This window comes from Gopherus flavomarginatus, chromosome 9 (genome assembly GCF_025201925.1).
Source record: "Gopherus flavomarginatus isolate rGopFla2 chromosome 9, rGopFla2.mat.asm, whole genome shotgun sequence".
NCBI lineage: Eukaryota > Metazoa > Chordata > Testudines > Testudinidae > Gopherus > Gopherus flavomarginatus.
In genome coordinates, this window is record NC_066625.1 from 27,512,137 (window position 1) to 27,537,870 (window position 25,734).

General features: G+C 36.9%; 1 protein-coding gene across 13 annotated transcripts in view; it reads right to left on the reverse strand.

The window, feature by feature from the left end:
* Positions 1-25,734, reverse strand: part of RBFOX1 (RNA binding fox-1 homolog 1) — a 2,697,109-nt gene that overhangs the window by 31,008 nt on the left and 2,640,367 nt on the right. For 5 of the 13 annotated variants that reach the window (XM_050966439.1, XM_050966435.1, XM_050966434.1 and 2 more), the window contains 2 exons: positions 20,524-20,563; positions 7,515-7,579 (listed from right to left, as the gene is read on the reverse strand). In XM_050966439.1, the coding sequence (XP_050822396.1) occupies positions 7,515-7,579; positions 20,524-20,563 (105 nt within the window). Of the gene's footprint in view, positions 1-7,514; positions 7,580-13,967; positions 14,011-20,523; positions 20,564-25,734 lie in introns of all 13 variants that reach the window. The other 8 variants (XM_050966432.1, XM_050966442.1, XM_050966443.1 and 5 more) reach the window with 2 other exon arrangements.

Genomic DNA, 25,734 nt, shown 5'->3' on the forward strand with positions numbered 1-25,734 from the left:
TTTATCTGTGAATACACAGGTAATAAAGTTCTTTGGGATCTTTTGAGATGAAAGGGGCTACCACAGATAAATGTAAGATTGTTAATTACGACTTTCTTAAGTTCACTTTCTCTAGGTAATATCATTTTAAGTATGCTCGTTCAGTATGTTTTCACCTACCCACAAATTGCTCTGGATTGGCATTGATTTCCACCCTATACTGTACTCATAGCTCCTGATTCCATTATTCTCTCTCCCCACTATATAATATACTAAATTCCTTCCCAGCTTTTTTACAACTGTCACAGTTGGGGCACTTAGGTTCACGATACTTGCACAGCATGTTTTAATCTACTTTTTTGTGGTCTATCGAGTCAATGATCTGAAAATTAAAAACTGTAATTAGACCTTGACATGACCAAAGGCGCTGTTATGGTCCAGCATGTTAGTGGCACAAGCAGTGACCAAATAACAGTTTTGGTCTGTTGGGTTGGGAATCTATGTTTTATAATTCCCTGACTCCACATTTACCCAGTCTGGTGAATATTACACATCTAAAAAACAAAATTACATATTCCACCAACATTCTGCAACAATTCAGAGGAAGACATTATAAAATATTCAGTAAATATGTAACTTTCTTAAAATATAAATTTTAATACTTTTTTCTCTTTGCTAAAAAAGGGGAAAAAACACTAAAATGTACCTAGGGAATATATTCATTATCACATCTATATGCCTCTAAGTGTCTATCTTTAAATAACTGAAGCAAGACCACCCAAAAATTACAACTCAAAATATTTTCTGATGCAGGCCAAGATTTTTTTAAAAATGGGTGCCTAAATCCACCTCTGGCACCTAAATTGGTGGCCTGATTTCCAGATGTATCAAGCACCTAGCAGCTCTCACTGAAATCAGTAGAACCTACTGGGTGCTCAGCACCTTTCCAAATCAGGTGCCCAAATACGGACCTAGGCACCCAACTTCAGGTAACCATGTATGGAAATATTGGCTGTCATTTTCCCCTACCTTCTCTCTCAATTTTTATTTCTTCTCTTCCTTTCCCCCCAAACTAAGTGCCAGGCTATATTTTAAATCTTAATCCAGGATTGTCCTTACTTTTTGGGACTCTGAAGAATAGCTCTTTTTTTCCAAAGATGGCAAAGCATGGGATTAGTAGCCAATACAGATGATGCAACCTCTGAAGTGAGAATATATCTGTAAAAGGTGAACACCACTGCTTCAGGTAAAGGGGACCTGAATCACCACTACATTATTCCTGTTTTGCACGAGTGTAACTCCACTAATTTCAGTACACCTCATGTAAAACTTGAGCAACATAGTTGTAAATCAGTATTAGCTCTGTAAAATATAGCTTTGTAGTTCTACTAGTTATCTCCAGTCTCTATGAAATTTAATTGTTTTGCCTTGTGGTTTACATGGAAAAGGGGTAGCTGCTAAATGAGAATGTCTTCTAAAGGAAGATATACAACATTATTTATCTATTTGGGGAAAGCTGCAAAATTTAATGATTGCACACTGTTCCAATTATTACAGAATAATTTTGCAATTCGTTAATGTTGTCTTACTTCTGTAAACTCCTATCATTTGTTCAGCAGATAACTCCCTAGATTTAATTTCTCTCACTCTCCATGTTTATATTTTTAGCTCTATCACTTTAATCTTTTCTTTCAACTAAACCCTGTTTCTTTCCTTGTACTCATTGTCCACATTCCTACCAGTTCCTTCACCAATCTGTTCTGTAACAGCTACATTTTCACATCTAAACCAAGGGTGCCCAAGGTATAATCTGAGTGCAAAATGTGGAATATGTAGTTACAGCTTTAAACATACAGACCTAGGAATCTAATGTGTAAAAGTCCAAGTCTGCTCTTGCTCTCTAGCGGTAGTATGAATGCTTGATTTTTGTTTACATTGCTGGGAAAGTAAGCAAGCCAACCAGATTTAGCTACCACAGATGGCTATCAGAATGAGTAAGGGCCCAATCCAGATCCCACTGTATTAGGCCCTAAATGTTTCAGAAGTGCTTTGAAGATGACAAGCATTGCATAAGTGTTATATATCATTATGACTATAGTATGTTATGCAAACTTGAATGCAGTCTTTGGATTCCCGTCAAGCTGCCCCTATATCTGAACTGAATCTTAAAGTGTGAGTACATTTGTACAGATGCTCAAACTACTTTAATCAGTATAGGATAACTGATCTTCACCTACCACTTCCTGGGATCCTTCTAATTATCACATATATTTGCTTAGTGAACATGTATAGGTGGGCAAACTTCAAAAAATGGCTTGGAAATTCCACTTGGGACTAGAGGGGTAAGTGAAACTCATGCTATGTCTTGGGTTTGTTTAGGCATTTTAACTCATTTGTCTAACCTTATTAATTTTTACATAGAATATTAATCCATAGAAAGTGTTTCTCCTACATCTGATGAAAAAGTGTGCCTATTAAATATATTGACTACACCTATTTAAAATATCAATCTACCTATAAAATTCTTTAATGGTAAATTAAACTTTGGCTCAAGGTACTATTATATTTTATATGCCATTAAATCCTGAAATTTTATTATATATCAATTGATGAGATTCCCAATAAAAAGGAACATTATTTTAATGAAATTATTACACTGTCTTTCTTCATTATTTATTTACAAATGTAAAGATATTTAAAGCCTAAAATATTTAACAATTTGCCTAAATCTATCTAAGACAATCAACTGCATTTTTTTGATTTTTAAGCCTTTGATAACGTCTTCAGTTAACTTTATATGTCTAAGTATTTTATTACTGGAATTATTGATTACAAATATCAAGTACTATTATCAACTCCTTAATCAAAGAGAACAGCTGGATAGCGTTATTAACTTCTGTGTCTATATACGTTACCAGTTTGACAAAAATAAATAGATAAGTCATTTTAAAGATAAAAAGATTGGAATAACTGGGATTTTGCACTGAAGTGATAAGACTATCTTAGAATACAACCTCTGTATGATAAGTTTCCTGTTTCCAGGTATCATACAAAATTCTGTATGTGTCCAAAGAACATATACCACGAAACCAAACAAACAAAAAGGTCCTTTTTTACACTACAAAGTGCATTGTGTGTGTAAAATGTTTTATTATATACCTTACTATCATCTCTTATTTTTTCAAATTGTACAACACATAGAAAGAAAATCCAGTTTCCAGTGTCTATGGGTCTGATCCAAACCCCAACGAAGTCAATAGGAGTCCTTCCACTTACTTGAGTGAGATTTCAATTAGACAATATATAAAAATACTTTGAAGTCTCAGAGCAAACTACCTCACTACATGTGTGTGTGTGGGTTGGGGGGTGGGGATAAAGTGTGTGTATATATGAATACCCAGATACACATAAACACACACATAATTATAATTAAATAATTATTATATTGTTAGCAAGCAGTACAAGTGAAAAATAATTTTGCCTTCCAGACAAGGCTTAACTTGTTGTAAAAGCTTCCATACACCACCGTATATATTTAAACACATATTTGCTGTTAAAGTTAATATGCAAGAAAGGAACATTTTTCTTATTCTGATCAGAGATGCAACAATCAAGTCATAAAACACAAAACCAATAGCCAATCAATGTGAATAAATCTGCCCTTAGGCTTAATTCAAGCAAGCCATTCACTGAGCTAATGTGATGGATCTGTCAAATCCGATACAGCATTACAGACATACTAGCAACATCAAGTGAACATGCAATGACAAAATGACGATACGCCCCACTGCCATGCTTTGACTGGTTTTACTTCATGAAAATAAAATTTGATAGCTTTGCCAGTTTTCTTTAAGTCAGACTTAGATTTAAGCCTTTACTAGTGTCTATATTTTAATTTTTTTTAATATGTAACCTAAAAATCAAGTAAAATCTGTATTTAAAATTAATATATCTGTTTTAATTTATTCTGTATACCTTTAAAATTGTTTTCCTTTAACCAGCCTCTCAGGTTTAAGAGCTTAGAGGTCAAAGTTCAAGAGTGATACAAAACATATATAGACCTAAATACTACATGACCCCTCTCCCTCTTATCAGTTGGAAGGGAAAGGAATTTCTGAGAAACATTTTAAACTAGACTGTTAAAAATGTGAAGGTTTTGATCAAATACTTCAAACGGCTCAAAGCTTTAAGTTTAATTTAATAAAGTGATAGACTCCATAGAGAAAACATGTAGCTCCGCTTCCTTCCTGAAGTTGTAAAATGATTTCTTACTATATTGCTTCATAAATAAAGCCGACTTTTCTCTTTTTACAGGTTTGATAAGTGAGTGGAGAAATCTATAAGGCGTATTTCAATTTTGATTAAAATTTGACTGTCATTACATATGTATGTTTTCTTCTATTAAAAACTACTTAATTTTTTACAAGGTTCATCATCTTTCCTTGCCACCTTAGTCTCTTCCTGTATTTGTTTTTCATTGCCTATATCCAGCAATCTTTCCAAGTGTGACAAACAAGGATACCATTATGTTTCCTCACAACAGTTCTACAGCACCAATCATTATCCAATGACTTGAGGTATCAACTCTGGATTCCCAAATCTTTCTGTTCACCTCCTGTTTAACAAAATCTGCATCCAATCCAAACAGTTACTCTTTCCAGCTCCACACTTAAGACAGTGTGTCAAGATAGGGACCTTGTCACTCATTATGTATATGATCTGTGACCCAAACAGTACTTTTTTTTCCCTCCAAGTAGTCTTTTCATGCTAGAGCACTGCATCACAGTATATGCTTGGTGGCATTCAGCGTGTTTCCCTGGGCATTGTATTAACATATACAATAAATATATCTGGCTGAGAATGGGGATTCCTATCCAGGACAAAAATGAACATTGTGTGACCAAATGTGTAATACTCATATGTAGCACAAGACAGCAAGGGATGGTTACATTCCGAAGAAAGGATACTAGGAGTTGTCCTGTATTTCAGCGTTTGCATTCAGAATTAGATATTAACTCAAATTTTGCCAAATTATAATTTGCAAAATGCTTAGGGAATGAGGAATCTAAAAAAAAAAAAAACACCCTAATTTTCTGACAAAAAACTCATATCTTCTAATGAAAATTCAGCAAAAAGTTACTGAAATGAACAAATACATTTGTTAATTGACTGTAATTTGAGGTATTCCTGTTTGCATATAGTTTCATATATGCAACAAAGTTTTTGCAGGATTTCTTTTTTAAAACTAGTTTTAGGATTCCCCAATACAGAAAAGTAAGTAAAATTATATCTTTGTAATTAACCCAAAAAGCTTTATTCAATTGAGGGTAAACACATTTAACTGAGAAGCCATATTAAAAAAAAACAAAATAAATTAAACAAATTTCAGATACCTGTAATTATGCAGCAGGCTCAGGTTATTTCAATTCTAATTATACACAAAGACTATATTTGAAAATTCAGTATGCTAGAGATATTTTTCATATAAAATAATTAAGGGTTGTAACTATTGCATTACTATAGATACCATCTCAATCTCCTTTTACAGAATTTAATCATACTATATCTTTTCCTTTATTAAGTTCTTTTTTCAATGTTGTGATTATTTTTATTAGTCAGGTTGACTCACTCTTTCTCTCGCCAACCATTATCAATTTAGCAGAATAGGTAAAAATCTTTTATTTTACCTTATGGTATCTGATTTTTCTGTTTCTTTTATAAGTATGTTCATTAGTTTGTAATTAAAGCATTTAGGCTTCATCTTGATATTGTTCATTTCCCCTAAGTACTATGTAAATCTACAGTCTTTCATTATAGCAACAAGCCAACCCTTTTAACTGACAAAGAGAGATCTGAACAATATCTGGCAAAAAAAAAAAAAAAAAGAGGACTAGCAATATGAGATTATTTATGATTTTGCCTTTTTGATTTTAAAAACTTTTTAAGATCAGGAACTAGTTTTGCATTTGAAGCTCACAAAAAATACCATAGCTGCAACATGCTAACAACACACCTTTGTGGAAATGAAATGAAAACTACTGAGTGGCGCTCCATATGGTAGGTTACCCTGCATAGAAAGAGTACATCACGAACAAGGTGCAAACACTAATATCTGATTGACATTACGGATCCGGAATTCATATAAAGAAACTTGCTTACCTGTCTCACACAGCATGCCTCAGCCACACATGCAAATTGTTTTTATTCACCAAACTTTTTTTTAAATATATCTTATTACCAGAATAAGCATTTTTTAAAGGCAATTATGCATGCATAGCATTTTAACATTCACACTGTGTTCCATTTTTCTCAGAAAACACAATCCATGAACAGCACATCATTCTAAGAAATCCTTTGCTATTTCTTATTCTGTTGTTTTCTTTAAGGAACAGAAACATAAAAACCCAATAATAAAAAGACCATTTTTAGCACCTAATACAAGTCTAAATTTATACTCAATTTGCAAGAAAATTTCTCACTGATTTCAATGAAAGATTTTCTTGTCATTTCTTGTCAGAAATGGATCCTTAGCTCTTTCTGACACTGTGAAGTAAAATACACACATAACAATCTTTTACAAAGTAGATACCCACTTTTATTGTGTGTTGTAAACTCTTAAACCATTTGAAAGGTATCAATGGGCACTGCAGCTTTTCTTATAGCTACAATTTCTGAAGAATGAATTTCCAGTGAAGAAGTACATTCTTCTTTTTCATTACAAAATTAGACCTAGATCCTTTTTTATGCACATGCTTAACTTTACACAGTGTTGCAAAATCCTAGTCTTACTGAAGTCACTGGAAGTTTTGCCACCTACTTCAGTGGGGCCAAGATTTCATCCTAAGAGCAATCCCATCGACTTCAGTGAAACTACTTACACTGCATAAAATTAAGAGTGTGTGTCTGCAGGATTGGGCTATACTGATTTTAAGAAATTGTCCACTTTTTCAGCAGTGTATTTACCCAAGTTTGATAGCATGATTTAAAAGTTGAGTTTGTTTGGGGGGGGTTTTGGTGTTTTGTTTTTTTTTTCAAAAAAAGGGAAGACAAGTAGATCAACTTGTCTTTATATAAACACTCAGATAAAGGAAATGTTTGAAAGCCAGCTAATTGGGAGAATCATCATTTGTCTTCGATGGCCTGAACTCAAATTGACTTCAACAGGAGTCAGTGAAAATGGAAAGTACTCAACGCCTTAGAGGAGCAGGTTCTAAATTAACTGAAAAAGTATTGTTAAGACAAATTATGATCTTAAGCAGCAGACCATTATGGAGCTGTACATTTATTTATCTACACTGTAAAAGGGTCACAGACTATTGTTATCTCATAGTAAAGTGGCTGATCTGCAACCAAGGAAGGCGTGTGTATCTTATGCCTGATTCTTCATTAATCATTGCCTCTCTATTTATAGCTCTTCATAACAATACAGCCTAACTTTATACACCATAGTCATCTGTAGAGCAACAAAACAGTTACGAGACTTATTTTCCACTTTCTGTATGCTAAGTATTTATTAGCAGTAAATTAGGTCTTACCTGTCACTGTAGGCAGCTGCAGTGGCAGTGGCAGGCTGGGCATACCGGTAGGCAGCATAACCACCCTGAAACACAAACTTACATTCTAATTGCATTGCTACAGCAGTCTAAATTAATATTTTCTGAAATTAATCAGCAACTATTTGGAATGTTCTTTTCATGATATAAATCCAATTAAGGGGTTGGACTATATATGAAATATTTCACGAGGTTGTTAAGCACAGCTGATCACAAACCCAATCAGCTCCTGCTTGTTAAGATCTAATTTGACCCAAAGATCAGGCTAATCAATGGACTGCATTCATCAAAAAAGTTTTTGAGAATATTTTTCTTTATGTTTACAGGTAGCAATTTCCCTTACCAATGAGGTGTAGTGTGGGTTAATAAAGCAGTGACAAATCAGTTAAAGGAAAAACTACAAAGCTAACAGTAATTTTTTAGATCTAATATGATACCTTGCATGTGTTTGATTAAACCAATGAAATTTTTGCTGCATTAAAACTCTAATTTTATATAGGTTTCTAATTCGTAAATAAAATCATAACTAAGAAGGAATTTCTTTTCTTTCTCTTGAATTAACATTCAGCTGTACGGAACAGTAATTGCAGCTGTTCAATTAAGCAAACAGACAAACACACGCATTTGAAAGGAATTGTGTGCAGTGATGCATTGATTATCAAACTGTGAAAATAGCAGAGCTTCCTGTTCAATGGACCACGGTGTTATATCAACCATTTCAAAATGATCTCAGCATGCCAATTAACAAACAGAGCCCAGGCTCCACAGATAACACAAACACCATTTACGTTCCAATTAGAATCCACCATCCCACAATCCTTTGGGATATGGAACTATTGTGTGTCCCCATAGAATTAAAAAAAGAGATGAAAAAAAAAAAACCCTAGTTGGATCACTCAGCTTTGAATGACATTTCCCCCTGTTGTTAAAGTGAGTATTTAAATAGAGTGCTCCTATTGTTGATGGCTCTGTTCACACTAAATATATGTAGAAGTGTGAGGAATAGGCTTCTGTCTGCCAACCCTCATGAAAATAGTAGCATATTCTTAGTGCACTTAATATAGCTTTTTGTATATTGTATTACAAGAAATGTATTAAGTAGACTACTCTTTGTGAAATAACCTGTTTATGAGACACTTGACAGTGCTTCATTTAGCCCACTGTTCTAGAGATTCTCCATAGGAAATTGCAGCTTAGTCCCCCCTTCAGGGCTTTTGCTTGATTTAATCCCTCCAACTATAACAGAAATTTTGAGAAACACTTTTTTTGAAAGTCAGTCCCACACACAGCTCGGCTGCTGATGCCACATCTCCTCAAAGTAAGCTCATAAGCTTCCCATCTACACACAGCCAGACAGACACTCTAGGCTTGGAGCTGCACTTATACTTGAGGCACCTCTTCATTTCTTATTTCAAACTCTCGTGTCCATCTGTTATGGTGCCTTCTCATAAAATTCAGCCTTGCTGGAGGCACTTACGTCAGGCAACCAGTAGGTTTAGACAGATAGCTTGCATAATATTTTAAGTGTCATCTGTTTTGCATGAAGTCCCATCTCTGTGCCAGCTAAGAAGCACTGACATGGAATGCCTCCTTACTTCTGAGCAGTTGATACTTTTATGTCAGTAAAAATGGAGGAAAGGAAGACAGTGTTCCTATGCACTCTTCTTGGCTACCAACAGAAGACTGAGCTGCAGCTAGGCACATAGAATCTTATTAAAAACTACTTGAGGTCTCAAAAAGTATGTGCATCAACAGGCAAATATTGCCTACAGGTACCTTGTGAATGGGCACTCAAATGTCAGATAATGGCACCAAGCACAAATTGAGTCACAAATTAGTGAAGTTGGCAGAGCTTATGACAAAAATTGCGAACTTTCCTTATGCTGTGGATTACCAGAAGAAAGATAGCAAAAGAATGTGTGATGCAAACAAAACAAGAGACTTTCCATTTTTTGACTCCTCAAAAACATCCCAAATCTCAAGCAGTAGACTTGAAGATAAAAATAGATCTAGAATGTTACTCATTTATCTTCAGAGTCCAGAGCATAAGAATGTCTGCTGGACTGTAAGTCATTATGCAGTATGATATTATTGAATCAGTCAGTCTTGTATATGGTCCCTATGCTTGTCACCACTGGCACAATCCTGCAAACCCTTACCCAAATGAACAAGTTTCTTGATTTCACTGGGACCGATTATGGTTTTGAAGGATTGAGCACCATGTGTGACTACAGAGGTGTCGTTCTCTCAAACATATCCAGATGCGGTAGGCTGATGTCACTGGCCAGATTTAAATATACGAGTGGTTTAACATTCTGCTTTGTGCTAGTTAAGGAAGTGCCACTAAAGAACCAAGCTTGACTTCCCTGGGAGTTGTGTTAAGCTACTTTTGACTCTACAATCAGGATTAAATTTGGAAGAAGCCCTGCAGAGACTGAGTTTAAAATTATACAAATAAACATAATTTTGGCCTGAATAGAGTCCTATGTTAATGAAAGGCTTACTAAATGCTCTTGGGGGACTAAGAACTTTGGCATCTGCATTTTGAGACTTGATATGGAAGGACTTTGAATGGGAAATACCTATCTGAGTGTGTCATATTTATTTATTTAATCAATTTAAGTGTGCAAACTGTATAATGATAAAAACTTGTCTGTCTCTGTTAGGTCACTCTAATAACAATTATCGGGCGCATGTTTGTAGGTTAATGAGCATAACTAGAATTTTTTCAAAATTGTAAACAATTTTAACTATTTAATTATTATAAGAAGATCAACAGATGATTTACAAGCAGAGGCCCTAATTCAGCAAAACAATTTGGCACATGCTTATATTTAAGAATGGCAATAGTCCCAAAGAAATAAATTCACGCATGCACTTAAACACTTTGCTGAATCAGGACCACAATCTGTTATCCAAATAATTAAAATGCAATTTAAGACATTATGTGATGTTAAAATCACCTAATATCTAAGATATTTGCTATAACATTAAAAATGGTTATGTTTATAGCATTTCAGCGTCGTCTATTTCTCAGACACAGGATACTTTAGAACATAAGATTAAATGCACTCTTCTCATGCTTTAGTCTATATTGTTATAGAATTTACCATTGAACATTTTATTCCACCACATTGTATTTTGGGTACATAATACCATTAATATAGACAATTATTTATTGTATTTATCCAAACGCATAAGTGTTAGGATAGTCTCAAAGAATATGCTCAGAATAAATATTTGGCCAAATTAGCATTTTTGTAGCAAATGCACAATTATTCTGATTGTTATAGAAATATTTTATTTCCCCCCCTCATTGAATATGCTATAAAAACCTGGAAATATTGGAATAATATGTGTGGAAATTTTATTTATTTTGAAAAACAATCATTTACAGTGTTTCCACCTTAAAAGAAACAAAGAAATATATCTGCTTATAATTTGTGACACTATTACTGTGTCTATGCTAACATACTTTGGGGAAATCACCTATAGTTTCAGTGCAAGTGGTGAAGCTCCAACAACAGTAGCAACATTGGAAGCAATAGTGTACCCAAGGAAAAGGCATTCATATCACTGTTTGTTTAGGTTATTAAGAGTAATCAGAGAGCCTCTAGGGAATGGCAAAAGACACTGATTAACAAAGAAAGCTACGCTGTGGAGGTCAGCAAATGTATGACTAAAGTGACAACTGCTGAAAGTCAAGCTGAATTAGGTCTGGCCAAGGAAATTCAAATAAATTAAAAAAAGAACCTAAGGAAGGTGAAGTTGGACCGCTATATAGTGTGGATCGGAAAGAAATTAAAGACCATGTAGGTATGGACCAAAAACTAAATAATTTGCCTACATTTTCAGTAAGGATCATATAGAAGACATGCATGAAAGCAGTACAGCTGATGGAAATGAGCCTGGAAATGACCACATCTGAAGTAAAAGAAAAAATTAAAGAGCTTAATGCACTCAAATCAGGGGGAATGGATAATTTCCATCCCAAGATACTGAAAGAACTGGCACATGAGATTGCTAATCCAATAGCAAGGATTTTTAATAACTATCTATTTGGGGGTAGTACTGTCCCATTGGAAAATAGCTAACGTCTTATATATATTCAAGAAAGGGGGAAAAAAGAGTGATCTTGGCAATTGCATACTAATGGGGTCAGACTTATAAGTCTGTAAGGCTTTAGAACGAATTGTGAAGGAAAGAATAATTAAATTAATGGAGGTACATGGTAAAGGGGATGTAATGCAACAGGGGAAGATCATGCCAGACTAACCTGATTTTCTTCTTTGAGAAAATAACTGATCTTTTTTAGATAAGGGAAGTGCAGTTAGACCTAATATACTTGGGACTTCAGTAAAGCATTTGACACAGTACCACATGCGAAAGTATTAGTTAAATTAGGGAAGATGGGGATCAGCACAAGAATGGTAAGGTTGATAAGGAACTGGATAAAGGGAAGAAGGGTTATGCTGAAAGGTGAATTATCCAACAGGAGCAAAGTCATGAGCAGAGCTCCTCAAAGATCAGTCTGGGACCAATCTTACTGAATATTTTTTATTAATGGCCTTGGCACAAACAGTAGGAATGTGCTAATGAAACTTGTTGATGATACACATTTGGAAGGCACCGTCAGTACAGAGGAGGATCAGATTTTAATACAGAAAGACATGGATGACCAGGAAGACTGAAGGGAGAGAAATGAGATGAAATTTAATAGTACAAAGTTCAAAGTCACGCATTTAGGGTCTAATAATAAGAATTTCTGCTAAAAGCTGGGGGGCTTATCAGTTGGAAGCAACAGTGGAGGAGAGACCTGGTTGTGTGGGTCGATTTCAGGAGGACTATGAGTCACTAATGTGATCCTGGGATGTATCAGGCAAGACATTTCCAGTAGAGAGAGAGAATTATTAATGCCATTGCTACAAGACACTGGTAAGACCTCATTGGGGATACTGTGTACAATTCTGATCAACCATGTTAAAGAAAGATGAATTAAAACTGAAACAGTGCTGAGAAGAGCAACTAGGATGATCACTGGAAGGAGGGACTATCTTAAAAGAGGAGACTGAGAGAGTTGGGCTTGTTTAGTCTAGCAAAGGAAAACTATAAAATACATTAAGGGAGTAAATACCAGACATAGTAAAGAGCTATTTAAGCTAAAAGACAACATTGGCACAAGAACAAATGGATATAAACTGACCATGAACAAATTTAGGCTGGAAATTAAAAGGAAATTTCTAACCATCTCACCATTAGTGGGGTGAGATTCTGGAAAAGCTTCACAAAAGGAGTTGCAGGGGCAAACAACTTAATGACTTTTAGAAGAGCGCTGGACAAATTCATATTGCAATTGTACGGCAGGGTTGCTTGTGCTGATAGGGAGCAGGGCCCAACAACCATTGGGTTCACTTCTGGTTTATGTTTTAGATTCCCTAAAAGCTCAAGCTTCAGGATTTCAGCCAGGCACCTGCAGGGGTCAGCAAGGGATTCTCCACCCCTCCCTCCAATTTATTCTGAGTGTTTGTCCTTCCTCTGAAACAACGGGGATGGCCACAGCTGGAGATGGGACATCAAACCAGGAAGGCCAGGACTCTGAGGTGTCTCTCTCTCTCTCTCTCTCTCTCTCTCTCTCTCTCTCTCTCTCTCGCATATGCTTGGCTGGCTGGTTCATGTTCACATATTCAGAATCTAGATTGCCATATGTGGAGTCAGGAAGGAATTTTCCTCCAGGTCGGATTACAGTCACTTTAAAGGTTTTTCACCTTCCTCTGCAGCATGGGGGTGTGGGTGACTTGCCAGGATTATCTGGCTCTCTCTCAATTAATCATTTCCCTGCCATTGTGGGGCCCTTTGGCATTGGTGCATCTTGGTCCCTCTCATTCTCTGCCCTTGTAACATAATATTTTAGACTCCTGTGGGCTGTAGTACTTTTGGGTATAGCATGTGAGTGCTGGATGGTGTTGTAGGCTGGTAATATACAGGAGATCAGACTGGATGAAGTGGTGATCCCTTCTGGTCTTGAATGCTCTGACTATGTTAAACAATGCTTATGCTTTTTCTACATTAGTGCTCCAACAATTGCGACCACTAGTGGAACTACATCAGTGGTTCTGTAACAGCGTGAGATTTCCCTAAAAACATAAATGTAGACAAAGTCAGCATGTGTGATAATGCAGTCCTGACATTGACAAAACTCCCACTGACACTGTACCTTAAATGGGACATACATATATCATATTTCAAGAGGGAGGCACAAATTTTAAAATGTCTGCAATTGTGTGGTATAATTAACCCCAACCATAAAATGCAGCTGCTGGTCTATTCCTTTCATTTTGTATAAGTGAAATCCCCCATTAATTTGATTGTTAGTATGATTTAACAGCAATCCACATTCAATGTGATGAGTTTTTTTCATCAGTCAGTACTTCATACCTGTGGTAACTTATTGCCATATACAGGCTCTTGATACACTACTCTATAAGGAAACAGAAATGTAACGATTTGAATGCAAAAAAAAATTAAAATAAATAAAAATGCATGTCACACAAATTTCCCAAAGCCATTCATTCACAAGTTTGCTTTCAATATTTTACAAAGCATTATGGCACAGAGTAATCAAGAAAGAGGTGAGGGTAACTGGTCAGTTGCCAAGGAATCTTAGTTATGATTTAAAATGAGCAAGGAACTTGTAAAAAGAAAAAATGGAAAATCAAATACATTTAGGTTACAAAATCAATTATGTACACAAATATATGTAGCCACCTACACACTTATTATATATATATATATATATATATATATATATATATATATATATATATATATATGTATGTATGTATACACATACACACACACACACACTTGTGTCTGTGTATGTATATATTTAGAGAGAGAGAACGAGAGAGCGCATATAAACCACAGTTTTATTCTCTCCTGATAATACCTTATGGTCTACTTAATCATTAACTCAGGACTCAGATAGCACAGTGACAGATGTTTTTATAAATACAGATTGCCAAATTAGATCTCATGGATGGAAAGATTAATTTTATTCTCAACATTTAGAACTATATCCTACTATGGCACTTTGTATGGAACTCCTATCATTAGAATAGAAGTTTGCACAAATGTTGAGGGTATGTGAACAATAATTTGCATTTTGATAGTGACTTTCATCCAAGGATCTCCAAGTTTTTCAAATATTAATTAGTTACATTTCTCAACACTCTCTCTATATAACCATTTTCAATTAGTAAACTCCTTGTGGACATTATGGGCTAAATAATGTCTGCCTCCAGTGGGGAGAAGGTGCAAAGAGCCCCATTTCCCCAGTATAGGGCTTGAGCGTAATCTTTATCATGCTCGGGGTGCAAAGCTAGAGCAGGAAGAGGTAAAGAGGTGGCAGGTCTCCATATCTTCTCCATCTTGTCTCAAACTATGGAACTGCCCATATGACAGCTACATGTTACGCTCTCCAGCATGGTGTAGCATCATCCGTACTCCCTGCCTCAGGCATTTAGCCGCCTCAGGCGAGTTCCAGCTGTGTGCTGTGCCTGTGTACAGCTCTCTCTAGCATGGGATATAACTTAATGTCTAATGTCACATAGCTGAGGGTCAAATCTATAAAAAGCCAATGGCAGAAAATTGAACGTAACTCAGAAATCCTGATTCACAGTCCTCTGCTCAAACTCACTACGAGACCCTTCCCATCAAATATCACCCATTAAAATGATTATTGCAGCATTCAGTTGTTTTAATACAACATTTACAATGCAGAACATAGGACATGAAAGGACATTTCATCTGTAGATCTAAGATATTTTCTAAAAAGTGGACATCTATAACTTGATTGAGTCAATAGAGCACCGAACTGAGAGTGGAGATGCCTAGATTCTATTCCTGGATCTGCCACTATTATTTATTGTGTGCCCTTGGACAAATCATTTAACCAATCTGTAAAGTGAAGAAATAATGCTTACCTACAATTATAAAACACTTTGAAATCTTTGATGGTTGGAAAGATGACTGAGGTCCTACTCTAATAACTAGAACATACTTAATACTGGCAGTGTGACAAATCATTACTTCACATGTAAATGTCAAAATGTTTGGCTCTCACAAGTAAATCCAAAATTATCTAAATGTCTTTAGCATAGGAAAGCATTGTACATTAAAATGCTGTTATACATCTGGTTTTGTGGAAGCCAGACATAATGCCATCTATTATAATCAAGAGAACACTGAATGGATGACTATTACACTTCTACAAATTACTCCTGCTCTTTCTTCAAGAAGTAAGTAGCTGCATATATGCATCACACCCCACCACTACCTTAACCATGCTCTTGGAGAGATGGCAACATGCACTGGGAATATAACTTCACCATGCTCATCCTAACAAAAAAAAATGTCAGTTTCTCAGTGCAATGCCCACAAGTCCATATCCACATTTCTAATTCTATACTTGTGTGGATTTTGTTCTGTGCACCACAACTGATGGAAGTACCTAGCAATGGGTATGGTAAATTTTACTGTGGGCAATAACACTGAGTGAAAGGGTGAGCTAAGGCCATCTCCCTAAGGGACTTCTGAGACCAGGAATGAGGGGGTTTAAAACACCTTTTTTTTGTTTTGTTTTGGCCACAACTCTGCTCTTTTTCACCCTACCTCCACACATCTTAGGGAAGGGTGTGGCACTCAGATGTCCTTGAAGCATTCCTTCTGGCAATGGTCCAGTGGGAAGAGTTAAGGATGGGGGGGTGAGTTGAAAGCCTTATTTTAACTGCATATTTCTTTGACTTCTAATAATTGTATTTTATTTTGCTGAATGTATTTCCTGATGCTTACAGCTGTCAATTTTCACCTGGAAACGTATGTATTCTAGAAGGGTACAGAAACCGTAAGGCAATCTTAACTGTCTTTTAATGAAGTTTTTTGGTTAGTGGATCAATAGTTAATTTTTAAAGGCCTTCCTTTTTTCCTAACTATGCAACCATCTTTTCTTTATTTTCCTTGTTAAAAGCACATTTTAAAAGGAAGTTCAATATCTCAGCTATTTCTGAGGCATTATTACCTTCCCCTTGTCATTTAGTAGTGTGCCTGTGGAGTTTTCACTCTAATGTATCTTTCTCACTATTATATTTATAAAAGTCTTCTCATTTTGCTCTACCCTTTTGGTTAGCATTAACTCATTCTGGCTGTTTGTTGCCCTTAATGTTCTATGCAATCTTTACCTGACTGATTATTATGTTTTGGATTTCTGCCTCTTTTCCACTTCCATTACATATCCTCTAGCCCAGGGGTTGGCAACCTTTCAGAAGTGGTGTGCCGAGTCTTCATTTATTCACTCTAATTTAAGGTTTCACGTGCCAGTCATACATTTTAACGTTTTTAGGTGGTCTCTTTCTATAAGTCTATAATATATAACTAAACTATTGTTTTATGTAAAGTAAACAAGGTTTTTAAAATGTTTAAGAAGCTTCATTTAAAATTAAATTAAAATGCAGAGCCCCCCCGGACCGGTGGCCAGGACCCGGGCGGTGTGAGTGCCACTGAAAATCAGCTCGCGTGCCGAAGGTGGCATGTGTGCCATAGGTTGCCTACCCCTGCTCTCAGAAGTGTAGCTAGTGGGATGCAACAGAAGCAGCTGCTTCTCCTCCCCACATTTTTAAAAAAGTGGCGTCTCACGGGTTCGGCTCTGAACGGCCTGCCCGGCTTTCGCCCCGCCCCCGCCGATCAGCTGTCTCTCTCAGCAGGAGGGAGATAGCTGATCGCAGGGCGGAAGCGGTGCCTGCCAGCCAGCAATGCCAACAACACAGCCGAAGGAGCCATGGGGTGGGCAGCTGCGGCAGGCCGGTGCGGAAGCAGCTCGCTTGGACCACGCCTGGCGGGGCTTGCTGCCTTCTTCCCCCAACCCTCAAGAGGTAGGGCCAACGCTGAGCTGGGCTGGTGCTGCACGTGGCGAGCCCCTCCCAGGCTCTCCCGGTCCCGGGGGCAGCTCCAGCCCCCTCTGCACAGAGAGCCCCAGAATCTCCAGCCTACTCCCATCCCCAGTAACCCCTCTCCAAGCTCCATACCCCGTGCACCCCCCAATGTACCTCGTGCCCCTGCCTTTCCCTCCCCTTCACCTCCCCTTGTACCTCCATCCTCTGCCAGCCTCCCTGTACAGCCATTGGGGGGGGCGTGGCTGGGGGGGTGCAGCATGGCCTCAGTGTGGCCAGAGGCGCCAGCCAAGGGGGTGAGGGGGCACAGTGTGGCCGGAGGAGCCGTGGGGCATGGCCAGAGGAGGAGCCAAGGGGGCGCCTTTTTTTGGTTTGCTTGCTCCCCCTGCTGTTAAAACCTGGCTACGCCATTGCCTGCTCTACCCAATGGAAAAACAATTGTGCATATGTCAGTAGTCCAAGATACCCCACCCCACACTTGCTACTCAACCCTGTACTGCAAGCAACATTCATTTTGATATTCTTTATCTTTGTGTAGTTTTTTCCCCCCAGTTTTGCTGTATAAGTATTTGCTGCTTTTAACTTGTCTATTTTTGTGTTTTTTGAGGGGTTCTTTTCTCTCTCCTCTTTACTATTATTTGTGGTATATATTTAAATTTTGCTTCTTTTCTATTTGTTTCTGTTGCCTGCTCTTTCCACTGTGGTGTCATTTCCCCCTCAGCACCTCCTTTCTTCACACATTTCAGCTCTCCATTTAAAATGCCTAACTGAGCTGGAGCTTCATGGTAATCGATTGGTAGCCAGTCAATAACTCGGTGCTCTCCAGGGAACTAATATATTCTGAATCATATGTTTTCTTTCCACTGATTCTCACACATCTAGCTTGCAATCTCTCTCTCTCTCTCTCAATACATTTTAGGAGTGGAAAAGAGCAAGAGCGAAAATAAAAATGATGAGCTGCGTGGTACAAAGTTCTAGATACAATATACAAAGTAAAAATGAAAAAAAAATATGTCTGCAACATATTAAAACTATATGACTAACTCAGTCCATCTGTCTGAAAGATAAGCATTATTCTATACCAGAAACTGAGAAATGTACTTGGAAGCTAAGATGCTGATCCTGTAAATGTCAGGATGCGGACACACCCCTGCATCTGTGTGGAGCCTCATTTAAGTCAATTGCAGGACCAAAGCTTAATGCCAAACAGCTTTATTGAACCTACTCACATGCTTAAAGTTAGGCACTTTCTGAAGTACCTTGCTGATCAGATTCACAGTTTCTATTTAGCATTTTCATGCCTGTCATGGGTGTTGGGTCATATTGTTAAAAAAACACAATCAAACAAACAAAAAAGCATTGCTGGTGTCACTGAGGGCCCAAAAGGTGTACGTTTTGTTTCATTAGCAGTAGGCTCCAAAACCACCAACTGTAATTTAAATATGTAATTCCCAAATATCCAGTAAAGTTAATTCAGGTTCAGCAGGGCTTCTTGCCTTTCAGACTGGTAAGGTGAGCAAAATGGGTGCAGTTTTCTTTTTGGCAAGAAGAAGAATTAAAACGGAAGTCCACACTGCTCGTAAAACTCACCCCTGTGCAAAAGGTCCTGTGTATCGGTAAAATCCCTCTTACACTTCCAACTCTAGATTTAAGTGAAATTAAAGCAGTACACAGAAGTTTGTGTAGGCCTTCAGTAAAGGGGTGAGCTGCATCCACTGTGAAGAGTGGAGGGCTGATAACTTTGAAAGTCTGCAGGAATCTCAACTCAAATTGAACATTTAGTATATATTGTTTAATTTGCAAGTGTTTTTTCAAATGATTGTAACCAGCCAATCCTGTCCCAGCAGGAAAAAAAAGCCCTAACTTCTCTCCATAAACTCAGATTCTTTTCCTTTTTATAGAAATCTATTGTCAGAAAATTTAAACTGTTTCATACTAAATGTCTCTAAAGGATCATTGGTAATAAATATAACTAATGTTTTCTAATACAATCTAATGAATTTTTAATGTTCATACCAATTTAATGTAATCAATCTCTTTGCATCCCAGTGCTGATTGAAGCACAATTAGGGTAAGAAATCCATACAAAGATAGTTAATTACCTCTATTTTAGGATTTGATTGTTCTATCAAAATAATAAAGGAAGCTGAAGATAAGTGGCATGTCTATGAGATTTTCTTACATCAACATAGTTTAAAAAAATTGTGAGCCTGGGTTCTAATAATTGTTTAACTTTTTCCATAAGAATGAAAATTAGGGCACATATTTTAAAATCTGTTTAGTTTAGACATATTTACAGATAAACAGCTTCTTCACAGACTTCCTACCTAAAATCGTCAGTATGAGAAGACACATAATAAATTATATATTAAATGATTATTAAAAAGTATATATACAATTAAATAAGCCAATAGATGGAGCAAACAGATTTTAAAATTAATAACTAAGGACCAAGCCTGGACTTGCTATACAGGCAGCCACTTACAGCCATGAGTAGCCCCACTGACACCAATAGTACTATTCACAGGAGGAAACACTATTGCCACCAGTTCAGGAAAGCATCTAAGAACATACTTAAGTGCATCCGTATTCAGGGAACTAAGCATATACTTACATTCCCTTGTTATCAATGGGACTTAAGCATGTGCTTAAATGTTGCCCTGAATAGGGACGCTTTCCTGAATAAGAGCCTTTGTCCAATATTGTTTTCAGAATTAAGGCACAAAAACACTGTTCAATTTGACTTGAGTTTTAAATATTGTACTTAAAAAAATCTGAAACTTTAATTTTGAGGGGTGAAAAAACCCAACACTTTTCTCATTTTTGCATTCATTCAGCACTTGATTGAAGAGTTAATTCAGCTCCACTGAACTATGATAGATGTAACGAACAGAAAGAGCTTCCAATATGAGAGATATTCCTCTCAATTCTTTTTGACAGGCGAGGGATGGTAAATTGACAAAACAGAGTCAAGCCACGCAGCAAACTTGTAAAAAGAATGACTCTGGTAATGTACAAGGACAGCATGCACATCAATGAATACTTACATAAATGTCTGCACCATAAAATCCATCCTGGTAAACAACACTGCAAGGATGCACACACAAAGAAAAACATCCATATTAGTGCATTTCCACATGCAAACACCACCAACCCCTGCACTGCTGAGGTTAGTCTTGTCACAAGAAGGGAAAAGAATAAAGGGGCACTCTTCACATTGGTTAAGGAGGTTGGTAATATTAATCCACTGTTCTTTTGAGCTTAGAAAAGGGAAACTGGACTGAGTGTTGTAACAGTTGTATACTGTATGCCAAATGCTTTAGTCAAAGAGAAGCAAAGGGTTACAGTATTACAGAACAAATGCCTTTGATCAGTTTCTCAAAATGGGTCTGAATTTTGATAAGTGCAGTGCTTAATTTGTGCCACAGCTTGCCATGGCTGAGCCTGGCACATCTAGGCTTCGCAGTTCATAGCCCCAGAACCTCTGGACTTGCTGCATCAGTTATGAATGTACAAAAAAAATTGCTTGAGCCCCAACACCCCTTTCATTACAAATTCAGCACTGGATAAGTCTCCCCTGTTCCCCTGAATAAAAAAGATCAAAGGACGATCCTGCCATTAATTTTTAAGCACAACTCCCACTCACTTCATTGAGGGTAAAAAGTATAGAATAAATGTAGAATATGGCCACAAGTATGCTTGCACTGAGTTGCATAAAAGTTTTGTTGAAAACTAGCTTGTAGTATACTATACAAATAGTCAAACCTTGCATTACAAATCTTTGCCTTATTTATAGGGAACATGGAGTAGTTTTCATTTACAGGATATTTTTACATGAGTATTAATTAAGCACTGGCAGAGGAATAGGTAGTGCAGCTCCACAGGTGCCCATGCATCTCAGAATGTCCCAGGAGGCTCAAAAATTTGTATCACTTTTAAGGCTGCAGGTTTGTCATGGTGTGAACAAAGCCATGGATAGTGTTTGTCAGTTTGTCTGAGACTTTTTCCTGTGTCTGTGACTCATCCAACAGCAGTGGCTCCAGGGACTCCCACGGCCACGCCCAATGCCCTGTTCTGGGCATTCCAACTTGGTGTGCCACTCTGGTTTCTCCTGCCCAACCCTCTGTCATGATGGAGAATGAGGGAGCACATGGGCCAAATTTCAGTGAGTGCCAAGTTGCAATATCCAGAGCATGGCAACAGGTCATGTGGGATGCAGGAGCTGCTGCGATTCCCGTTGGTACTGTGCCAGGATTAGAGTTGCAGTGCTGGGATGGGGAGGGTGTTGCTATGAGTGGTACTGCTGTGGGAGGGAGCCCACACCAGAGCCCATCTTTTTGTTCCTCTGACACTGTAATTGGCCTTCGGATTCTTCCCTTTTTGATGGTATGAACAAAAGATTCCTAGTCAGATGCTGATTTGCATCCTTTACATGTAGATAATATCCATAAACCTTAAACCAAAGCACAAACCAAAAATAATTAAATAAATGGGCCAAATATAAACAAGATCACTGGCATGAATCTGGCTCCAGGAATATGAGTGAACTGGTGAAATGTGTGTAGAGCTGCCACATGTGCCAATTTGTAAAAGAGCTCATTCCTGCATGTTGTGTAGTTATCAGTGCTATTTGCTATACAAAACATTTGTTTTGAAAAAAATATTATTCATATAAATTCTGTTTAAAAATTTTAAACTGTGTGGAAAGTAGATATATTTTTTCAATTGCCTGCAGCATTATCTTTTTGTGCTGTGATCATGGAAGCGCTCACAAACTAAATAAGATTTGTCATTACTTGGATGCGAGACTTTGAAGATAGGTTTATGAAAATAGGTCTTGTCAGACTAGCTTTTTTTGATGTAATTACAAGTTTGACTGACATAAGCTATAGCACTGATGTAATATATTTATACTTCTCTAAGGCGTTTGATTTGGTACCACGTCATTTTGATTAAATAACTAGAAAGATGTAAAATTAACATGGAATATATTAAACAGATTAAAAACTGGCTAAGTGATAGGTCTCAAAATGTAGTTGTAAATGGGAAACTGTCATCAAACAGGTGAATTTCCAGTGGTATCCTGCAGGGATTGGTTCTTGGCCCTATGCTGTTTAACATCTGTATCAATGACCTAGAAGAAAACAAAATCATCACTGATTAATGTTTGCAGATGACAAACAAAAACTGGGGGAGTGGCAAATAACAAAGAAGACAGGTCACTGATTCAGAGTTATCAAGATTACTTGGTAAATTGGGTGCAAACAAACAATATGAATTTTAATGCAGCTAAATGTAAATGTAGACATCTAGGAACAAACAACGTAGGCCATACTTACAAAATGGGTGACTATCTTGGGAAGCAGTGACTTTGAAAAAGATTTGGGGCTCATGGTGGATAATGAGCTGAACATGTGCCCCATGCAATGCTGGGGCCAAAAGAGTTTATGCAATCCTGAAATGCATAAACAGAGGAATCTCAAATAGGAGTAAGGAGATTATTTTACCTCTGTATTGGCACTGAAGTGACTACTGATGGAAAACTGTATCCAGTTCTAGTGCCCACATTTCAAGAAAGATGTTGATAAATTGGAGAAGGTTCAGAGAAGAGCCACAAGAATGATTAAAGGATTAGAAAATATACCATCTAGTGACAGACTTAAGGAGCTTAGTCTATTGATCTTAACAAAGAGAAGGTTATATTATGGTCTGTAAGCATCTACATGGGGAACATATATTTAATAATGGATTTTTCAATCTAGCAGAGAAAGGTATAAACACAATCCAATGGGTGGAAGGTGCAAGCTAGACAAATTCAGACTAGAAATAAGGCATACATTGTTGACAGTGAAGGTAATTATTCCACTGGAAAAATTTACCAAGGGTCATGGTGGATTCTCCGCCGCTGACAATTTTAAAATCAAGAATGGATATTTTTCTAACATATATATGCTCTAGGAATTATTTGGGGAATGTTCTATAGCCTGTGTTATACAGGAGGTCAGACTAGATGATTACAATGATACTTTCTGGCACTGGACTCTATGAATCTAAGAAACACTTATATGAGGAACCATGACAGTGATTAAATTGGTGGGACCTATCCACTGAATCAGTGCTGAACCAGCAGTATTAGGAGACACTGCTGTTAGGCAAGATATACAATCAAGATCCTGACAACATGTGGCCATTAAATTTCTGGTGGCATTTTCTACAGGAACAGAAGTGTTAATCTTAGTCCCTTGGCCACATTACAACTTTGGTGAATACGCTATACTGATATAAATTCCCCTGCAGATTCCGTTGGATAAGTTGTTCTACTCTTCTTATCTGTAATTGTTATTTAGTGCAATTATGTTGTTGTTAACATTTCACTCCAAAGGTTGCTGCATTTCAGCCAAGACAAATTACCAATGTGTATAGCTTGCATTTCAGTTTAGAAATCCTTCAGGATAAAAGGCACTAATATATAGCAAAGTGATTTCAATGAAATATTACAGTGATGGCGAAGGCCTGCTCATTTTAAAACTTGGAGTAAACATGTACTGCATGTTTCTCATATGCATGTCCTACCCTCTTTTTCGAAAAGTATATAACAAACAAAGGCTTTTGCAGCCTAAAAAGTCTGATTTTCAATATTGGCATTAACTGTAGTTGTTCCATGGATTAAATATCTAAGTGCATTTTTTTCATTAATACTCTCAATTTGCCTGGGAAAAGCACCTGTTGCTGAGTTGTAATCCTAAGAAAAGTCATATCTGCATTTTCCATAAGAACTTTTATGTCAAAGAAACATCATCTTATCAACTGGATGCATATGTTCAAATTCCAAATGGCCAAGCTGTGTTCTGCTGACCAAATTACTCTGAAATATATTCTCAACATTATTTTTCTCAACAGTTAATCAACAGTCACTACGGAATAATAACATGGCTGAAATCCTGGCTCCATTCAAGTCAATGGATGTTTCTAACTGCATTAACATACATTAATTATTTTTTAATTGAAGCAATATCTGCAAGTGCCACAGAGGTATTACATGATCATGAACAGCAGTAGAAGCGACTTACAAGATACTACTAAGATCTGGTCCACACTTTGCCAAAGTTTGAGAAACCCTATTCTAGAACTCTCATGCAGTGAGGTTTTTCCAATGACATGCAGTATAAATATCCATACATGCTGAAAGGCAAGGACGCCTTATTATAAACATATGAAGATTCCTTTTTAAAAAGAATTACCTATTTCTTTGTTTCAGAGACCATCATTACATTATGCAAAATAAGTCAGTGCTACTGCACAATGCATCCTAGTTCTTCAATACAAAAAAGCAAATATGAACTGTATGTTCCTAACACTATGGCTGGTGATTCAGATGAGGATGGATATATGTAGCACAAAGGTCAAGTGGATTATGAACCTGCAGCTGTTCCATATATCAGGCCAGAGTAGAACAAAATGTGTACAATGAAGACTTTTAGAAATGGAATGAACAAAACTACAGACAGTATAACACTAATAAAACAGTTCTGTGAGGGGGTGGCTAGCCACTCCTATTTCAACATTGTCAGCTAGTACTCCAATCTCATCCAGTATTTCAATAATGAAGGATTTTATTTCTACTAGCGTACTATATCTTACTCAAACAAGAATCTACTTGAAGCTACAGAGCCTAAGCAAAAAAACTTCTAGCACAATATCACTGGATAGTATTAAATTTATGAAGGGCATAGGTGCGTAGGAGTAATTGAATGGGAAGTCTCTCCCAGCCCTTTTAATCACCTTCAATATATTTCCTGTTTGGGGACAAACTCAAACAACACGCCATTCTTAAATTGCTGAAGATTACAATATTCCAGTTTTAATTATTGTCTCAACTATACAAGGAAACGATTCCCCAATGCACATGAGGAAAACAGGTAAGTATTTTCACAATAAATAAATAGATGCACTCTGAGTTCAACACAAGCCAAGACAGAACCTGGGACTAGTTACGTTGTTTGACTTCAGATGTAGGAAGGAAATGTTGTATAAAGCCTCCGCTCAATCCAGTAGAATGCGATTGTAAGATTTGTAGCTTTTCAGTCATTGCTAGTATGATCATTAAGTTCTGTAACCTTTTGCAAACTTTATAACTTTTAGTCATTGTTAGCATAGCAATTTTGTAACTTTTGCATGTTTTGTAACCTTTTCAGTTACCATTTGTATAACCTCCAAGCTTTGCAATATTCCATCATGTGATCAGGGAGAGTGTGAAC